Below are 20290 nucleotides of genomic sequence, written 5' to 3'. Positions count from 1 at the left end.
TTTTGGAAAAAAAAACATCCATCGGCATGACAAACAAATTACATCATAATGAAAGTGCAGCAAAAAAATGTAGCTCTAGTTCTAACATGCTTTTGTCTGTAATTTGCAGTGAAACAGGGATGGAGAGGCAGCTCTTAGGATATTCAACAGAAAGAAGTTCTAGTATAAGTGAAAATGTACCCTTAATGTTACATAAAACAATAACAAAAATAACATCATATTATTAGTATGATTGGGCTCCGTTTAGGCCTTATTTTATGTTATCATTTAGAGTGAAGAGCTGGATCATTATCACCCTAATGACATGGGGGTAGGGTAATAATAAAAGTTGCCAAGGAGTTTCATGACTGTATAAAGGCTGCAGGATGTGTGTTTTAAAAGATAAGGAAAGGTGAATGTACTGAGGAGTATTCACTGCTGACCTCACACCTCACCTCATCTGCAACCTGGACTTGCACATCCACATTGGCTATAATGTTTTTCCTACCCAAATGTGCCCCAAAAAAGTGCCTTCCGGAACCCATCCCACACACAGCTGAATATCTCTACAAACCAGAAGTGATGTCAGTATTACGTGGTGGGACAGACTAGGGAACCACAATTGAAATCACCAAGATCGTCGGGGATCGTCTCCCGTTTTGCTCTTTTAATGTTTTAAAGCTACACACAACCTTCCTGATTACCTCCATGGGGTACCTGCAAACCACCTGACAAGTTAGGACATCCAGGGTAATCCTGACTGATTTGCAGGTATTCCACAAATACTCAACCTGCTGCATGGAGCTACTGAGGTGACCCAACACATTACACACCCTAGCTTCAATAGGTACGTTTCTTCCTTGAGCCAATGCGCCTTTTAGGATAATAATTGAACCATTCCACAGAAAGAGGTAACAAAGTGCCATCCTGCCATATTTCTTACCTTTCCCAGTCTTCTCTATAAGGAGTAATGAGGAGTAATGAGAAAGAAAAGATGGTGGCCCAGACCTGCATTACTTTATTTTTCTTTGGGCAGGTTTATTCTTAAAATAGTGTTCCCGAATTGGGAATCTTATCAGATTGTGAATTTACTGAGTTTGCCTCTTATTCTCCTTTAATACAGGTTAATGGAACTCTAGCATGACCTTCAGTTAACCTGTGTTTCACCTTCAGTTTCAGTTTTCCTGATTAAAGTAAAATAGGCAAAAAGTTTAGCACAAGCTATTAAAGAAAAAGGAAAGACGTTATACTTGGGGTTGCCAAAAGTTAATCACCCCCAAGAAATTGTATTCCGAAGGAGGGAAGGGTTCTAGAACTGGATAAGGCTGTGTCAGGGACATAATTTATGACCACAACACTATTTTTCTAACTCCTACCTCCCCTTCAGGCTCTATTAAAAATGGAAGTCAATGGTATGCCCTTTACCCAGTTATGTGGGGTCCCATTTCAGTTGAAATAGGAACTTGAGGTTATGCACAAACAAACAAAAGCATGCCCCAGTGGTTATTTTGTCATTTATCATATTTCGCACAACATAACATGCTCTTATTTCTTAAATGTTGCTTGACGTTTTTAATGGCCTTCTCACCTTACTAGAGAAACCGCAACCAGTCATCGGTCACAAAGGTAGTAAATAAATGAAGATGTAATGTGACTCATTATTACGTTGCTTGCAATAAATTATGCAAACACCAAAACCAACTCATCTACGTTTTCTTTTAAATGGTCAGAAAGAATCAAGATATGAAAATTCCCAAAAGTTACCGCAGATAGTTGCTAGTGAAATAGTGGTCTCAATGAACACAATACATTTTCCATTTTGGTTAGGTGCAATGTAGTTGATAGATATAAGTGTAAACATTATAGCAGGATGTGGAAATGTATGTATGGCCTTATTTTACATACTGCAGCAAATGTGACAAAATAAAGGAAACATCAGGGGTAATTTAAACAGACATTTACACAGGAAAAAGTGCAAGAGCACCCCTTAGTGCTCAGTCAGGCAGCACTTCTCCCCTGGTCTTGCTGTCCTCTGGACCTTGCACCCGATTAAAAAAAAAACTCTAAACCCCCCCTCCCTAAAAAAACCCAACAAAAGGTGAAGGCTGCAGCGTCAGGGGGCACAGTCCAGCCATGTACCTACCTCTTGCCATTTTGAAAATATTATTAGAAATAACCCCGACAAAGATATGCTCTAAAATGTCAACCAAGTACTCTTCAGCAGCAGAGAATGGAGTTTCACAAAAAATGTTGAATGTAGTATTATTATTTTATTATAAATAATTGAGTAAAAGTTAAGATAGATAGAAGTTAAGATAAAAATACTTGTAAAGTAAAAAAGTATTTCTTTGCACAAATTTAATATAGCTTTCACAAAATCAAAAAGTATTTAGCGACCTCAACCACCAGTGTAAGAAAGACTGCAAATGTTTGCGCAATGCAAGTTCTACTTTAGCAATAGCAGACATCAGTGATGACGTGTGGGTCGACAAAAATTCGACCTGCACTCAAATTGAACCCGCCCACTCCCAACCAGCATCTCCATGTATAGACCTGCGCCTGACTCGCCCATCTCTGATGTCATGAAAGGGGGCAGGGCAGGTATGCACCTATAAATGAGGCCATGGGAGGGGAGAACAGAAGAGAAGAGAAGCTCAACCTGAATCCACCCACAGAATGTGTGCGCAGTCAGCCCAAACCCGCCCCAACCCAAGGGTCGGTCCGGGCCTCACATCATTTTCAGACATGAATTATTAAAAGCAATAATGCACAATAAAAGTTCCATCATAGCTTGCATCTCCAAATGATGCAAGAGTTAAATCCTGCCTGCTCTGTTTACACTTGGTCTTGGTTTCATGTGGTTACCCCCCCCGTTCAATTTTTTTCTAAAATAACACAATGCCATAAAAGTAAAAAAAAAATCTGAGCTTCAGCACTACTAACAAATATCACTGAGAAACAAATAAAATGAAATATGTTTATATATACATACATACATAGATATATTTTTTGTTTTCTTTCCGGAAATCAGCAATATCCTACTACACTCTAAGCGTCCCCAATAAACTTCCCTTTATTTCAGTGATATTTCTCACGGTCTGACCATGTGTTGTCCCGGAATGATTCTGTGTGGAGGATGGTATTATAGTATGACAGTGACAAAGAGACAGGAAAGGGAAAACAGATTTACAAACATAGGGCAGCAAGTTGTATCTGGCTTCTGCTTTGCAGCAATGACACACATAATGCTTTTCAGATTTGGTTATCACCAGGAAGCAAATGGTCAGCAACAGTCTAATATAATAAATAGATATTGCTAAGCTTATGACTTGTAAATGGTAACGAGTTTTAAAACAGCAATTGCAAGTCTCTCACTGTAGGTTTTCTTTGGAAAATGGTAACTACTATGAGCACCACATAGGCCACAAATGGGCCTTTAATGTATCATGGTTAATATTATTTTATTTAGTATGGAAGTAGGGTTGCCACCTGGCTGGTGTTCTGTCAGCCTGGTTGGTAAAAATTATGCTTCATGCCATCGTTATTAAAGGAGAACTAAAGCTTAACTAAATATGTAGGCTAGAAATGTTGTACATTGTGTATTGGGCTTTTATACCAGCCCAAGACAACCACAGCCCTTTATCAGGAAGGAACTGTGTCTCTGAAAATGCCCCAGTAGCTCCAATCTACTTCTCTGCTGATTCACTGCACATGCTCTGTGCTGCTGTCAGTTACTGAGGTTAGGGACTGACTCAAAATATACAGTACACATATAATATAAATGTCACAATATAAGGCAGCACAGAAACCAGTGCAACTAGCATCAGAATTTAATAATCAGCCTTGCAGCATCAGCTTATATTACAGACCAACCTCCTTTTCTGCTTGATGATTTGTGACGACCCCTAAGCTTAGCTTCTCAACAGCTGCTCAGAGCCCACTGAGCATGTGAGTGTCAGACACTTTCCAAGATGGTGACCCCCTGTGACAAGTTTGAAATCCTGGAGCATTGCTGTTTTTGAGAAGCTGAAACTTAAGGTGGGTGCATTAAGTTCATTATATAAAATATGGCATTTTTAGCCATATTCATTTTTAGGGTTTAGTTATCCTTAAATAGGGAAAAAAGGAAAAATATAGGAAGACCTGTATATTTTTCCAGAAAAGTTGGACACCCTTTATGGAAGTAAATGACACCATATACCCACAGATCGGTCAATGCAATTAAGTTAAACTATATTACTACAAGACCATGTGTGGAGTCTAACAGAAATACTTAATTATAATAATTACGCTTTGGTCCAATCACACCAGAAGCCAGAGTACACACATATAGTGGAAGTGGCCATACTTCCATGTTGATCTGCTCAAACAAAACTATGGGTGTTGGCCTATACAGTTTAGAAAAACCCTGCACATGGCCCCTTTAAAAAATATGGAACTTTATAATTGGTACACAGGTGAAGTTGCAAATATGAGCCCATATTTATGGAAAAGTAATAATTGAATCATCGGATCTAGATGCTATGCCACACATAGTTAAAGGGATCCTGTCATCGGAAAACATGTTTTTTTCAAAACGCATCAGTAAATAGAGCTACTCCAGCAGAATTCTGCACTGAAATCCATTTCTCAAAAGAGCAAACAGATTTTTTTATATTCGATTTTGAAATCTGACATGGGGCTAGACATTTTGTCAATTTCACAGCTGCCCCTGGTCATGTGACTTGTGCCTGCACTTTAGGAGAGAAATGATTTCTGGCAGGCTGCTGTTTTTCCTTCTCAATGTAACTGAAGGAGTCTCATTGGGACATGGGTTTTTACTATTGAGTGTTGTTCTTAGATCTACCAACTGTTATCTTGTGTTAGGGAGTTGTTATCTGGTTACTTTTCCATTGTTCTTTTGTTTGGCTGCTGGGGGAAAAAGGGAGGAGGTGATATCACTCTAACTTGCAGTACAGCAGTAATGAGTGATTGAAGTTTAACAGAGCACAAGTCACATGACTTGGGACAGCTGGGAAATTGACAATATGTCTAGCCCCATGTCAAATTTCAAAATTGAATATAAAAAAAATCTGTTTGCTCTTTTGAGAAATGGATTTCAGTTCAGAATTCTGCTGGAGCAGCACTATTAAATGATTCGTTTTGAAAAAAATTTTTTTCCCATGACAGTATCCCTTTAATGTGTGAGAAGTTCTGGGAAAGATAAATAGGACAAAGAAAGTATGAGTAAAGAGTAAGGCAAGTGGTAGCATGTGAACATTACAGGGAAAAATGAGTAAAGCCGAAATTAAAGGAGGAAAAAAGTCATAAGTGTAGCAGAAGGAAGCATTTATGTCACTATATACTGTAATTAAATTAAACAAAGATATTTTATGTGGCTCTAAAATGTTGTTCTGTTAGATGCATCAGGTGCTATTTATCAACAATGAAACCATGTTTTACTAGCAAGGGCCTCCGCAGTGTAGACTTCGGCAATCCAGCATTTGACAGTTCTCCCAAAACAATAACACCCCAGCTAAAAATATTGAGTCAGTTATATTCAGTCTAATATGCTTTTTAGCAACACCCCAGACTTGCATTGGCAGGCACGTTTAAACCTTAAAATTGACATGTATGCCACTATTTGATCTATCAAAACTGAAAATGTTACCTGTCAATCAATGCCCCTTGCAGTAAACTGAGAAATGACACCTTTACTGAAAGGGGACATGTCACCGTAAGAAATAATTCCAAATTATTTTTTATCATGTTAGTTGAGAAAAATAAAACTTACTTACACTACATTTATTATTTGAATTTTGTTTTCTTCAGTCTTGGAATTACACAAACACAGCACGCAGGTAGGAGCCATTTGTGGACACTGTTATTAAGAAAAGTTATGTATCACCCCAAAATCTTGTGTATGCGCCCGAATGGGGGACCTAATCTCCATGCACATTGCCCTTACCAATTATAGAGTGTGAGGAGGGAGGGGGAATTTGTGGAGGGCAGTAACATCTAGGAAGTGCTGAATGAAAAGTGAAAGTAATTGTTTGCCCCACCTCTATGCCTCTGCAATAGAGGTGGGGCAGGTAATATCTGATTGACAGCTCAGATATTTAAACACCTTTATAACAGGTATTGATGCTTTAATGAAAAAACAATTTGGGTTCCATGTTTAATTTGTAAACGATTTTTGTTTGTGTAGGTGTCAGGTCTACTTTAAAGGAGACATATAGCACATGTGAATAATTAATATTTGGTGTTGGTTTTACTTATAGTTACTTAGAGTTAAATATCATATGATAAGACTCCAGAAAGCAACATGTGCTTAGAAAGGATATGGCAATATATTATAAGGGTCCCCATTCCTTTCTAGAATGATATACTCAGCTTTTTCTGACATTGTGGCACAATTGTCACACAGAGTATTTTTTCATTTCTGGTCATCCTCCTGGCCCCCTGATCTGCACAAAACTCCATCCAGTTCCCAGTCACACCCTACCGCAAGAATATGAGGGAGATGCTTTAGATGTCTACATTTACAGCACAACTTTATATAAAATGTACTGCCTACTGTAAAATACAGGACATTAGAAGTCACTGTAACTAGTTCTGTAACTATACAAAGGCACATGCTGCAGGCGGAACAGAACTCCAAGGTGATGTTCTCATATTTTACTATAGGGGCACAAATGAAATCCATAATCACAGATTGTAACTGCTGACATCACTAAGCACCATTTATAAAGATATGTTGCAAGGGATTCATGGTTATTGTGAATTATATATAGCTACATATATGCAAGGAAGCCTTTTTCAGGAGGCCAGTCGCCTGCATCACTCTTTACTTCTCCTTTAAATGAAATGCAAATAAAACCCCAAAAATCAAGCTAACACATTAACATGTTTAAATCTGCAGGTAATATATTTTGGGGATTTGCAGTCATAGCAACAAAGTCCTATGAGTAAGTATTTAATAAAAACCCTATTACAGAGTGATGACATTTATAATCAGGTCTTTAAGACAACCATGAGTCATAAAGCAAACATTTTGTAATCCTGATAACTAGGGCAGTCATCAGAGAGTACATCTGCACAGGACCTGGCTGTGCTAAGGCACTGGAAACAGTACATACTGCTGTTCATGAAGTCTGAAGCGGCGATTCATTTTCTGAAGTCGCCCGAAGTTGCCTCACGAGGAAACTTCGGGCGACTTTGGAAAACGAAGCGCTGCAAGAGCCATGCCACAGGCATTTTTTCATTCTAGCATGCGGAAGACAGGGGGAAGCAGTTCGGGGAGATTAGTCGCCAAAAAGAAGAGGAGATTAGTCGCCGGGCGACTAAATCTCCCCGAATCTCACAGTGTGACCCTAAACATGCTTAACATGTCAGTGGAGGTTTTAGAGTAGGACTGGGTGGGAACCTGCATTGGTATCAGCTTTAAAATTTCCTTGAAGTGTGTGATGACAGAAAGTACCAGGATGAAGCCCACACGGACATGAGGAGAAGACATAAGACGTGGCAGGAACCAAACTTAGGACCTTAGTGCACTCTTATCAATGAGTAATTAGAAAACAAATATATTAAAATGACTGTACTCATTTCACTAACAATTTACAAAAACTGAAAAGACTTAAAAACTATTAAAAAAAAATCAGTCTTAAATGAGTCTGGCACACATATGACGGACTAGGGAAAGAGGCAGAATTGATAAACCATCATACTAGGGATCTCTCAGGTGATACTAGAGATTCTAGTTTGGTAACTAAATTCTCAGGGCATACATTCCATTATAAAAAAATAATAGCTACCAATCCATCAGATCATATCCAGCCATGGAAAGAATGCCTATGTTTCAAAGTCAGCAAAGTATAGAGGAAGTCAGGGGAAAACAGCTCATGATTTTGTAATGACTCCTTATAACGTGAAGCAGAAATACTGTTATTCATAGCTGGATTACCTTTTGAATTCAAATACAGGTATGGGATCCGTTATCTGAAAACCTGTTATCCAGAAAGCTACGAATTATGCAAAGGTCGTCTCCCATAGACTCAATTTTATCCAAATAATCCAAACTATTTCCTTTTTCTCTAAAATAATAAAACAGTACCTTGTACTTGATCCAATCGAATATATAATTAATCCTTATTGGAAGCAAAACCAGCCTATTGGGTTTATTTAATGTTTACATGATTTTCTAGTAGACTAAGGGGCCAATTCATTAACTTCGAGTGAAGGATTCAAAGTAAAAAAAACTTCGAATTTTCGACTACGACTTCGACTCGAAGGATTCGAACTAAAAATCGTTCGACTATTCGACAGTCGAAGTACTGTCTCTTTAAGAAAAAACTTCGACCCCCTAGTTCGCCACCTAAAAGCTACCGAACCCAATGTTAGCCTATGGGAAAGGTCCCCATAGGCTTGGCTAAGTTTTTTTGGTCGAAGCATAATCCTTTGATCGTTGGATTGAAATCCTTCGAATTGTTCGATTCGAAGGATTTAATCGTTCGATCGAATGATTATTCCTTCAATCGTACGATTGCAGTATTTGCGCAAAATCCTTCGACTTGGATATTCGAAGTCGAAGGATTTTCATTCCCAGTCGAATATCGAGGGTCAATTAACCCTCGATATTCGATCCTTGATGAATTTGCCCCTTAAGGTATCAGCATCCAATTTATGGCAAAATCCATTATCCGGAATACCCCAGGTATCAAGCATTCTGGATACTAGGTCCAATGTCTGTATACTATTTCAATAATCAACCAAAAATTGCAGTCTCCTTACATGCTTTTTTCAAAACTGGATATTTAAGTATAAGGAAATAATCAATTTAACTTTGAAGAAGAACTTTCTAAGAGCTTAATACGTATAAGCTTCAGCTTTGTGTGCAAGATAATGTGACCTGAGGCTATGCGTGTCATTCTTGTTGCCTTCCTTTCTCTGCTGTCAGTGTACTATAGCAAAGAGCACTTCAAGTCTTGGCAAATATTTAATCAGATCTCACATGTCAATTAGGACGTAGCAAACAAACATCCGATGGTGTAAAATCTGCATTTATGGGTTACTCTTAGATCTATGTAGAGTAGTGTCATAGGCATTAAAACGGCATTATACAGTATACACTTTTTCAGCATAAACTTAATCAATAGGACCTACACTGAATATTCTCTTTGTATATTCTTTTATTGAAGATATATCTATGGTTTTTATTTCCTGCGCCGAAGCAGAAATTGAAACACGTTTTTTACCTTCCTGTAAGGAAATAAACCACTGTCTGTTTCTGCCGAGCAGAAGAGAAGCTAATACAATTCACCAGTCTACACAAAAGTCTGTATAATGAGCTGCTCCTTATTGCAAAGGCTGAAGCTTGGGGAAGAGAGGAATTGGATCATTCAGTGCTCCTCATCTACCTTTAAACACATTCTAACAAATGCTACCTGTATGAATATGTTTTTTTGCTATGACCCCAGTCCCAGTTAATGCAAATCTAAATAGTACATCAGACTATCACATTTTAGTCAGTTTTATGCTTCCCTCCTAGTGACAAAGGTTACTTCTTCCAGCACAAGAATGCCACCTTGAACAAAGTGCAGTACTGAATAGATTTTGAGAGAGCTTGACGGGCCTGCACCTCAATTCTCTGTGTAAAGAACTGGAACCAAACTGTGAGCAAGGCCTGAACACTCAATATCAATGCCCAAGCACACTATTGTTCTTAGAAGTGAATGGAAGAAAATCCCACTATTAATATGGCAAATTCTAGTGGACAGTCTTCCCAGAAGGGTAGCAGCTGCTTATAGCAGCAAAAAGGAGAAACTCATATTAATATCCTTGCATTTTTATTACAAGTGTTATTGGCAGCCTTTACTAAAAAGGGGAGAAGGCTCCTTGAAGATGTTTTCATAAAAATGTATATGATAATGAAATAGGAAAGGGCTTTGAACAGAATAAATTTAGTTTGTTATTTAGAAGGTTATTGCTGAAATAGATTGATGATTGAATGAAATTCCCCCTGCAGCAGTTTAGCATGCACTCTATTTTGCTGACTGAAGAACTGATAAAGTGAAAAGCTGTGAGAATGCAGTTGCATTAAAGGAAAACTATACCCCCCAAACAATGTAGGTCTCTATTAAAAGATACTGAGTAAAACAGCTCATGTGTAAAACCCTGCTTCATGTAAATGAACCATTATCATAATAATATACTTTTTTAGTAGTATGTGCCATTGGGTAATCATAAATAGAAAATTGCCATTTTAAAAAAATAAGGGCCGCCCCCTGAGATCGTAAGATTCACTGTGCACACATACAAACCACATGTAAGGTCACATGAGCCAATTAACAGACAGAGTTCTGCCTTTTGCTTCCTCACTTCTTCCTGTTACAGTTAGTGTTGTAGTATTTCTGGTCAGGTGATCTCTGAGGCAGCACAGATAGAGTCACGAAATGGTGGTTCAAGGCAAGAGATGTAAAAGGGCAATATTTATGTAAATATATATTCCAGTTTGGTAAGATTCTTTAATATGTCATTCAATTTGATATAAACTTTCTGTTGCTTATGTATTTATTTTAGGGGTATAGTTTTCCTTTAAGCAGAAGTGAGATTCTTGCTGGTGACAGTTGCAGTATGCAGTTGGTGCAGCTGAACCCAGGAATGCAAATGGCACACGCCTGTAAAGTGATCGCACTTACACATTTCTAAAATGGTTTCGCATGAAGTGTGTTCCTGTAGTTGATATTGGTGTTGTACTGTAGAGGCAGGAAAACATTTCAAGTTGGGAACCCAGAGGGGCAGCTGTTACCCAAGTTTACTAAAACAGACAAATGCCAACACCCAGTTAGAGGAAAGTTCACTCATGCCTGTGCAGATATAATAGAATAAAATATCAATATCTGCCACAAAGAAAACAATTCCAAAAGAATAAGTTTGCTTAAAGAAATAGAAAATCTAGGTAAAGGGCTTGCATAAATGCTTGATAAAGCCGAAACGTTGGATGCACAAGTTTGAATAAAAACAAATTTTCTTAACCACGTAACATTGGAGTGCGGGTCTTTGTTTAATTCTTATATGCTAAAGCCTTGACCCAGCACCCACAGTGAATTCAAGACTGGATTAGAGTGCGAGCGTTTGCCAATATATATATATATATATATATATATATATACATACATACATACATACATACATATATAATGTAAATATCCATCAGAGAAACAACAATTCACTCTCCATGAAGTGCTACTTCCCAGAATACTTTTATGAGTCAACAAAGTGCTCATCAGCAGTATGAGGAACTGCAAATAATGAATTTAAATGTTGCAAGTTAAGCAAAATACTCTGATTGCTAATAGGCATATTGTAACATCAATTGCTTGACATGATTTATAAATGTTAATGCATGCTTAATTTTACATCCGTTTTAGCACTTTGCACTTGTGTTGCATTTATAAGGTCTATACTTATCCAAGTCTGTTAAAACTGGGCACTAACAGTAAATAATAGCCTGTCCATGCAGTCTGCTTTGAACAAAATGGCAAAATCATTCTTCCTTGTAGGGAAAACAACTGAATATTCCAAATTAAATCAGCGTGGAATTAAACAGATTTGAAACGGGCAGTTGAGAAAACCAAATCCATAGATGACTGCATCAGTGAGTATGACTAGGGCTCATTTATAAACACTGGGCAGGAGCCCACATTTTTGCTTTCATTGTTCAGCATGCAGCTGGATGAATGAAGCCAATCACTGATTGGTTGCTATGGGTTACTGCCCATGTGCAAATCTGGCCAGCACTTATAAATAAGGCAGAATTGAGTGAAGTTATCCAGTACTTTGTCCCACAACAACAAGCCCAGTTCTTTGTAGTTGATCATGTCATTTGGTAACCAGTACAAATGTCTAGAACTGATGCTTTAAGGCCAACTCGAAACTGCGTCCACATGAGCCTGCTCATTGAAACATTATTCAGAAGACAGAACATCAGCTGTTCAGAGACAATGGAAGACTAAATGCAAACAATCCTGCCCTTATATTCACACATGAGGGAAGAGTATAATGCCACAACAACTGATCTGTTTAATTTTTTGTTTAAATTAATTAATTCAACCATACACAGCATGGTTTGTAACAGAGCAAGGCATATTGTCTGAAAACAATATGAGATCTGAAACAGTACAATGAAAATATATGTCTTAAGGGGATATATTAGAGAAAAGTCTAATGACTGCTCAAATCAAAAACACCCCCAAAACATTGAAGCCCCATCTCTGACGTCAACTGCCCCCTCCAACAACTGTCATGGCCAGAAAACTGGACGCCGTATACACTGCACTGGTATGGTGTCTTAAGCAGTGGTGTAACTTTCAGGGGTGTGCAGGGGGTGTGACCGCACCCAGGCCCACACCCTCTCGGAACCCGCCGGAGCCGCGATAACGGTTATCGTAGGTGGCTGGGCAGGGGGAGATTTTACAGAACAATTTATAGGGGGAGGGCCCGACAGAGGGGCACGGGTGCCCATCCTGTACTAGTAGTTACGCCACTGTGCCAAAGGTAATATCTGGTAGAGTCCCTGCTTCCACTAATAGCAAAGTTAAAGGGTACCAACCCAACTGAATACCTGTGGGATGAATCGGAACATTAACTGCAAGCTAGGCCTGATCCCCAACATTAGTGTCCAACCTCACTAATGCTCTTGATGCTGAATGGATGCAAATCCCACCAACAATGTTCCAAAATCTAGCAGAAAGCCTTAGGATAGAGGCTGTTATAGCAGCAAAAGGAGGACCAACTTCATATTAAAAACATTGGTTTGAGAGTAAGATAATGAAAAAGCAGGTGTATAAAAGGCCATATTGCACAAAAGGACAAGAAGTTACCAAAGAGTTCCAAATCCATCTACTGTACACCATATTTTACTAAATGGGTACTTTATTTTTTTACAATACACATGTTTATATAGGAGACATCACAAATCAAATGCTTGTAAGGATTATTTAACAGGTGGTTTGTGCACTAGTTTATTTTTGTATTTTTAGTAGGTAATGAAGCAAAAAATACTTTAGCAATGCAAATAGTCTACATACAGGTCATGAAAAAGAATATTTCTATAATATGTCTGTAAACCGTATGCACACTTGACTGTGCTGCTCTCAAAGGGTGGGGGAAGAAAATCCCAGGCATTCTTCACTTCTTTGTCAAAAAGTAAATATTCCACTGCAGAGGATAAGCAGGAAGAGTTAAAAAAAACGTTTTTTCTTGGACTGCTGGAATATATACGTACATCTGCCTTTTCAGCTTCAATATGCACCACCTATGATGTACACAAATGTTATGCTACCGATTTTTCCTGTTTTTTTACTTGTAAAATATGCACTTTAGGTGCAGCCACTTGATTTTTCTTCCAGTGTTTTAGTTCAGTGAATTTCTAGATACACCAAGAACAAGCAGTGAAGTTACTGTACTATAGCATGATTGCCTAGTGTTAGATGTAGTGAGTTGTCACTGTGAGAAGGTGAGTATTTAGAGTATTTGTGATTTAAAGGAGCACTTCATAAGAATAGGAAATGTCTCCTCCAACCAATGCGAGGGATTGTATACACTCATCAGACATCTGCCTTGCTCTCTCAATGTTTGGTGGGCTAGGGGATGTATGTTAAATTGTGAATATTTGCTTGGAGCACTCCTGACACATTTCTAACACAGTAAAAATGTTAGAGAACAAAGATGCGTATGCAGAACTTTGCACCTGAACTGCGCTAAGCAGATTTCGGCTAATGCAGCAGCCCCCTCAGCACCAAATATTGATAACACAGGCAATTGGTTTATATACAACAACTCATTTCTATGCTTGTCTAGCAGAGATCTAGCACAGCAAAAAATGCACAACAAGCAAATGCAGTGAATTGAGACTACCGGTATGTATTTTTCTGCTTCAGTGTATTTCTCTTATATTTTTTAAAGGGGCTGTTAAACTTTGAGATAAATTTTAGTATGAGCTCTAACACCAAAAACAGGTGCTTCAGGGTCAGCATGGAATTCCTGTCGTTAACTGACCTGCACTGAGCCTGCACTCCATTTTTTTTTTTAAAAAATGATTGTCCCCCGCCAGTGCTAGGCCACCAACACTGGGAGGTAGCACCCGCTATGATCGGCCATGTTGAGGCCGATGTTGATAATAATCGAAAGCTGTGATTTGCTGTGTTTGTACATGCACATGACGTCAGAAGCACATTATGTGCATGTGCTATGTACAACATGGCCACTCGCACCAGGAGCTCCCACCCAGCAGCCTAGCACTGGCCGGGGGCAATCTTTTACTGGAGTTGTACTCACACCTGGAGTGTGCACGTTTGATTGGGGATAATATTTTTGCCCAACAGATGCCCTTTAAGCTCCTTTCATACTCTAAATTGCAGCATCCCTTCTACTCAGGCCAACACATCTCCAGTGCAGGTCAGTTATCATAACCACAGGAATTCCATGCCTGAAGCACCTGTTTTTGGCAGAATGCCCTAAATCTGGAGTAACACACACATATAAACATACATTATATAATACATATATATATATATATATATATATATATATATATATATATATATATATATATATATATATATATATATATATACACACACACACACACACATGCATACATGCACACACATATACTTTTACTCTATGGGGCTAATTTACTAAAGGTCAAATTGGAAATTCGAATTTTCAAATTTATTTTTGGTCAAAACTCTCAAATTCGATATATACCCTGGGAATAATTTGAATTAAACTATTTGTCACCTAAAACCTGCGGAGTTCATGTATAAGTCAATGGGAGAGGTCCAGTGACCCATTTGAAGATGTTAATAGCCTTCCTGACATTCGAGTTTGTTTTGGAGAAAAAACTCGATTCGAGTTTAGTCTACTACGATTCAAGTTTCTGGGTCGATAATATTAGTTTGAGTTTTAGATATTTTTTTTTTTTTTTACATAACCTCCCAATCGAATTTTGAGTATATTTAAATTTATTTGATTTAGGAAAAATTCACATGAATTCGAAATTCAACCTTTAATGGGCCTCTAAGTGTCCAAGGGCTGGTGCTAGAGCTCATATTTCACAGGAACAATACACCAAACTGTGAATCAAAGGTGGCTGGGATCAGAAACACTTGGTGCATCCAGGTGCACGACCACACAAGTCTTTTTACTCCTGGTAGTCTGTATCAACCTTCTGACCACAACGGTAAATTTAACTTGTGAAGCTGTAGTACATTTAACCAATGAACAAACAAAAGACGCAACTGCACTAGCCATTTTAAATTATGGCTTAACCATAACATTGTGACTGCATCATAATGACCCATGTTGCACCACAGCCTGAAGTTTGTTATGCCACTGCCTATAATATTAAATCCAGAGAAAGGGAAAGCAAAGAAAACCAAGAAAAGTCTGCTTTATTTTCTGTTTAAGTTATGTATGAGTATGTAGGTCCTAAGCTCCAGTGTGGTGAATCCAAACAAGCCTTGAACCTGCCATGTGTCTTGTACTTAATTGGTTCTGGTCCTTAGCATACATCTGAATATCTGCCATAACGCAAAGCAGAGCCACTGTCTAACACTAAAGGAAATAGAAATATTTACCCTAAGTACAAAGAATACTTTCCACAAAAGCACAAATATGATTTTAACATCAACGTACCTTTAAAAGCAATTGAAAAGCAAGCAAAAACCAACAGTGTGCCTTAAACGACTGATACGATGCTTCAGTATTTTGACAAAGAGTGCTGCACACACACCTGTGGAAAAGCAGCCATGCTTTCTCTGTATAAAGGTGGCCATGACTTTGAATTTGCAGTGTGCCATATAAAAATGAATCCATAGCAACAATTACTGTCATAATAGGCAAATTATGGCTAAATATTTATTGGACATGGTATCTAGCCATGCAAAATATTATATATACGTTTCTTTAAAAAGTTGCCAGTTTCCTCCAGATCCTTTTAAGACATCTAAATGGGTAATTATCTGTCTGCATTGCTGTATTCCCTGAGGTATAAATAACAAGTCAAGGCCTAAGTTTGCTTTCACACAAGTTAAGCGTTTTACATTTCCCTATCTCTGAGGCATTTTCAGCAGGGAGTTGCTGCCATCCTTACCAAAGGGAGCTAAACATCTATTGCCAGCCACAACGGTTCCTGCACATGAGCCAACAAAACAAGCTTTGAGAACTGCTCATAACAGCATGAGTAGACCCTACATAGAACCTTTTTATATAGACACAAGGGAATGTGCTGTACCATTCACAGTTATTAATCAAAGAGGCTTTAATTCTCACTGGCAGCTGTCCCAGGGCTCTTCCACATGTATCAGATGAAAAGGACATAATCGTAATAGGATATTAAAGCTCAACAAAGATTCTAGAAATAAAATCATTACATTGCTTTTTTTATTTTTGTGGAGTTCAAACATTCAGATCAAGTCAATTTGCAATCTACACCTATTCAGGATACATTACAAATGGGAGATTCTTCTTTGAAAATATAACCATTAAAGGAACATAATGAAAGCACCAATAACCCTGATTTAGGGCCCTTATGTTTGTTCCTGCGCCCCCCCTGCGGTTAATCCTTCATGTGTTCCACCACTTGGTGACCAAGGAACAAACGCCGCCCATGCTTCCTGACTGGTCTCTATGCATTAAGGAGCATGTAAGCGATGCTAGAAGGCTGCTGCATTTATTTCTGTGGCCCCTGTCTATGTGTTTGGGCCCTAAGGACATAGGTTTGTACCTAGGGAGAAATATATTATAGGGGATGCTCACCTTTAAATTAACATTTACTATGATGTAAAGAGTGATGTTGAGAGATCTTGATTTTTTATTATTTGTGGGGTTTTTTCAACAGCTCTCCAATTTGCAATTAAGCAATCTGGTTGCTAGGGTCCAAATAATCCTAGCAACTATACAGTGATTTGAATAAGAGTCTGGAATATGCATAGTAGAGGGACTAAATATCAAGATGAGTAATAAAAAGTAGCAATACCAATAAAAAGAAGCAATAACAATAAATCTTTAGCCTTATAGAGCATTTGTTTTTTAGATGGGGTCAGTGACCCCGATTTAAAAGCTGGAGCCAGAACAAGAAGGTAAATAATTCAAAAACTACAAAAAAATAAAAATGAAAACCAATCGATAAATTGCTTGAAATTAGCCATTCTATAACATGCTAAAAGTTAACTTAAAGGTGGTGGCACAAGGGCAGATTTAGTCGATAAATCTTTGCTACTGTGGGCGACTAATCTCACTGAAATGCCGTCTCACAGGCAAGAATCTGAATCGCCAACGGGATGGCATAAGTGTTGCTTCAATTTTCCAAACTAGCCCAAAGTTGCCACACAAGGAAACTTCGGGCGATTTCAGAAAACCGAAGCGATGCTTATGAGATCCCACCGGCAATTCACATTCTTGCCTGTGGGAAGACATTTTGGGGAGATTAGTCGCCCGCAGTAGCAGTGGCGGAACTAGGGGGGGAGCAGGGGGTGCGAGCGGGCCAGGGCCCACACCCAGTCAGGGCCCCCCGGGTGCCACTAAAATTCGGCCCAAAAATCTCGTACGGAGGGGGGCGGGGGGCCCGGCTGCGCGTCACGCACCAGGGCCTGCCCCCCTCTAGTTACGTTTCTGCGCAGTAGCAAAGATTTATCGCAGGTGACTAAATCTCCCTGTGTGCCATCACCCTAAATTTGAGCTACCCCTTTAAGAACATGCACTCACCTAGGGCTATAGGACTGATAAATAGGGGGAAATATATTAAGGACGTACCAAAGCAGGTCTATAGGACTGATAAATAGGGGGAAATATATTAAGGACGTACCAAAGCAGGTATATAGGACTGATAAATAGGGGGAAATATATGAAGGACGTACAAACTCACCCAGGTATAAGGGAAATGTACTTGAAACCGTGCTGGCTGTCAAACTCCAAAGCCCCATGAGGATCCGCAAGTAGCCTCCCAGACCCATTGCTCTATTATAACATCCAGGTCCCACAGTCTCGCAGTAGATTCACCACATAAAATTCACGTAATCCAGAAAAGAAAGTTTTCAGACAGCAGCGAGCGTCTCCCCCGCCCCCGGGCTCGGGCTGTTATGAAGCTGTGACTAAAGCTCTGCACATTCCAACAGGCACCGTTCGCTGCCCACAAACTCCGTGTCTTCTCTTCAGCAACTCCAGAGGAAACAGGAAATCTTCAACTTCACAAACAGCTGTGCGGGGCCCTCACCCAGTCACTGTCAATCATGGTACAATCCAGCCCACTCTGTACTCTCTCTCACATTACAGCCCTCAGCACTGTACTTCTTCCTGCGCCTCTGTCTGCTGCTGCTGCTGCTGCTGCTGCTAATATCCTGTTGTTAAAAGGGGCAGTAGTTGCTTCTTTTCCTGTCTTTGTGTCGATGTTTTCCAACAAATAAGACATTTTCACATATATTTAGGTCAAATCTACGGTGACTTTGCCTAGGGTATTGTGCAATGCCACAGGAACACTTTATTCATAAAAACTTATTTGATCAATGGAATTAAATCGACCGTTTTATATAAGGATATCATTTACAAGATAGTCATAGCTTTTGTGTATTATATATATATATGATCTATGGGCGTCCACATATAGGGGCAAGGGGGGACACCGCCCCCCCCCTGGATTTGTACTTCATACCTATCTTGCCCGTGTGCATCTGTAATGGGACCCTGAGGGAGAAAGCACTTACCCCACCACACGATCATCAGTGTCAGACTGGGACACCAGGGGCCCACCCAAAAACCTTAGACCAGGGGCCCACCAATTAATCTTAGACCAGGGGCCCACTCTTAAGGTGGCCATAGACATCGCCAAACGAGCGGATCTTTCCCTGATATGCCACTAAACTGCATGGCTATATCGGGGGTAATTCGAACGTTCGGCCGTATGGCGAACGATCGAATTACGATGCGCCAAGCCGATGCGCCAAGCGGCTCCGACGGGTCGGTCGGGTAAAAATCCAACCTTCCCTACCGATATCGTGGCCAGATATCGATCGGGAAGACCCGTCGGAAGCCCCCATACATGGGCAGATAAACTGTCAAATCGGTCCAAACGACCGATATCGGCAGCTTTATCTGCCCGTGTATGGCCACCATTAGTACTATTATTCTTCCTCTCTCAACCGCTATTCTCCTAGTCTCTTTTCTTTACATAATATAATACTATCATCTATTTTTCCATCTATTTATTTGTTTTGTTCTCATAGAAATAAAGAATGACTATGAAATATGCCAAATGTTTAGCAGCATGAGGGCCCACTGACACCTGGGCCCACCGGGAGTTCTCCTGGTATCCCGGTGGGCCGGTCGACAACACGTAATTACACCTGGTGAAAACATTTTTATTATCATACCTCCTTTGTCTTTGTGTTGTCTGTGAAAATGTTATGTGCTGCTCAGACACCATATGACTTCAAGTATTTATATAACGTAAATGATACACTTTGTCCCAACTCACTGCAATGTTGCTTCATTCAGTAACTGCTGAGACATCCCACTATGCTGCACAATAAAAAACCGCCTAGATAGTATCTCAAAAGTTAGTATATATATATTTTATTTTTAAAAGGTATTGTGTTGAGTTACAAACATGAAGTATAATGTGCAGCACTTTTGAGTAGTTAGGGGCCCCTGAAATGGTGCATTTTGATGAAGAGAAATACCATAAAACTTGAGCATTCGTCTGGGCTTACCAGAACTCTGCTGTAATATGTTAGTGTATAGAATCCCTTTTGGCGTACTTATCTAGATGTGCCTGAAAGAATCCAAGTACAGGTATCTCATTCCAGTGCTCTGACATACACACAATAGGTTTAACTTGTTCGAAAGTGTAGCCACATTAACAATAGATATCACTTGCAAACAGAGATCAGAGCTAATGTACTATTCCATGTCCTGAAATAAATACCACAAGCAGTGCTGTTGGTTTCCTTTACTACTCGTGAAGATTTCATGATATTGAATATTTTAAGGTACTAACATTTAATTTCAGATAATTTGTTTCTCTCCTAGGGCTGTATTTAAGTCTGATGCCACCCTAGGCACCTGACCTAAACACGCCCCTACACTGTGCGCATGACATCACTTCCACCAACCAATTGCCTGCATGATCCCTTTATCTATAATAATACCATCATTCATACTGTATGTCTAAACTGCTGGTCTTGCTGTCATTTAACCACCCACAGTCTCAGTATTACCCTGTTGCTTTATCAGCTTTTTACATAGGGAATTGTGTAATGCACTTTTAGCTTGT

At 39.2% G+C, this 20290-nt stretch overlaps 1 protein-coding gene across 2 annotated transcripts in view; it reads right to left on the bottom strand.

Annotated features, from left to right (window-relative positions):
- Nucleotides 1-18310, bottom strand: part of tgfbr2.L (transforming growth factor beta receptor 2 L homeolog) — a 61126-nt gene extending 42816 nt beyond the window's left edge. For both annotated transcript variants that reach the window (XM_018267470.2, XM_018267471.2), the window contains exon 1: nucleotides 17888-18310. In XM_018267470.2, coding sequence (XP_018122959.1) covers nucleotides 17888-17975 — 88 coding nt within the window. In that variant the 5' untranslated portion in view covers nucleotides 17976-18310. The remainder of the gene's footprint in view (nucleotides 1-17887) is intronic.
- Nucleotides 18311-20290: the final 1980 nt, after the last annotated feature.

Source organism: Xenopus laevis, chromosome 6L (assembly GCF_017654675.1).
Source record: "Xenopus laevis strain J_2021 chromosome 6L, Xenopus_laevis_v10.1, whole genome shotgun sequence".
NCBI classification, from domain to species: domain Eukaryota; kingdom Metazoa; phylum Chordata; class Amphibia; order Anura; family Pipidae; genus Xenopus; species Xenopus laevis.
This window is presented reverse-complemented; position numbering and strand designations above follow the sequence as displayed.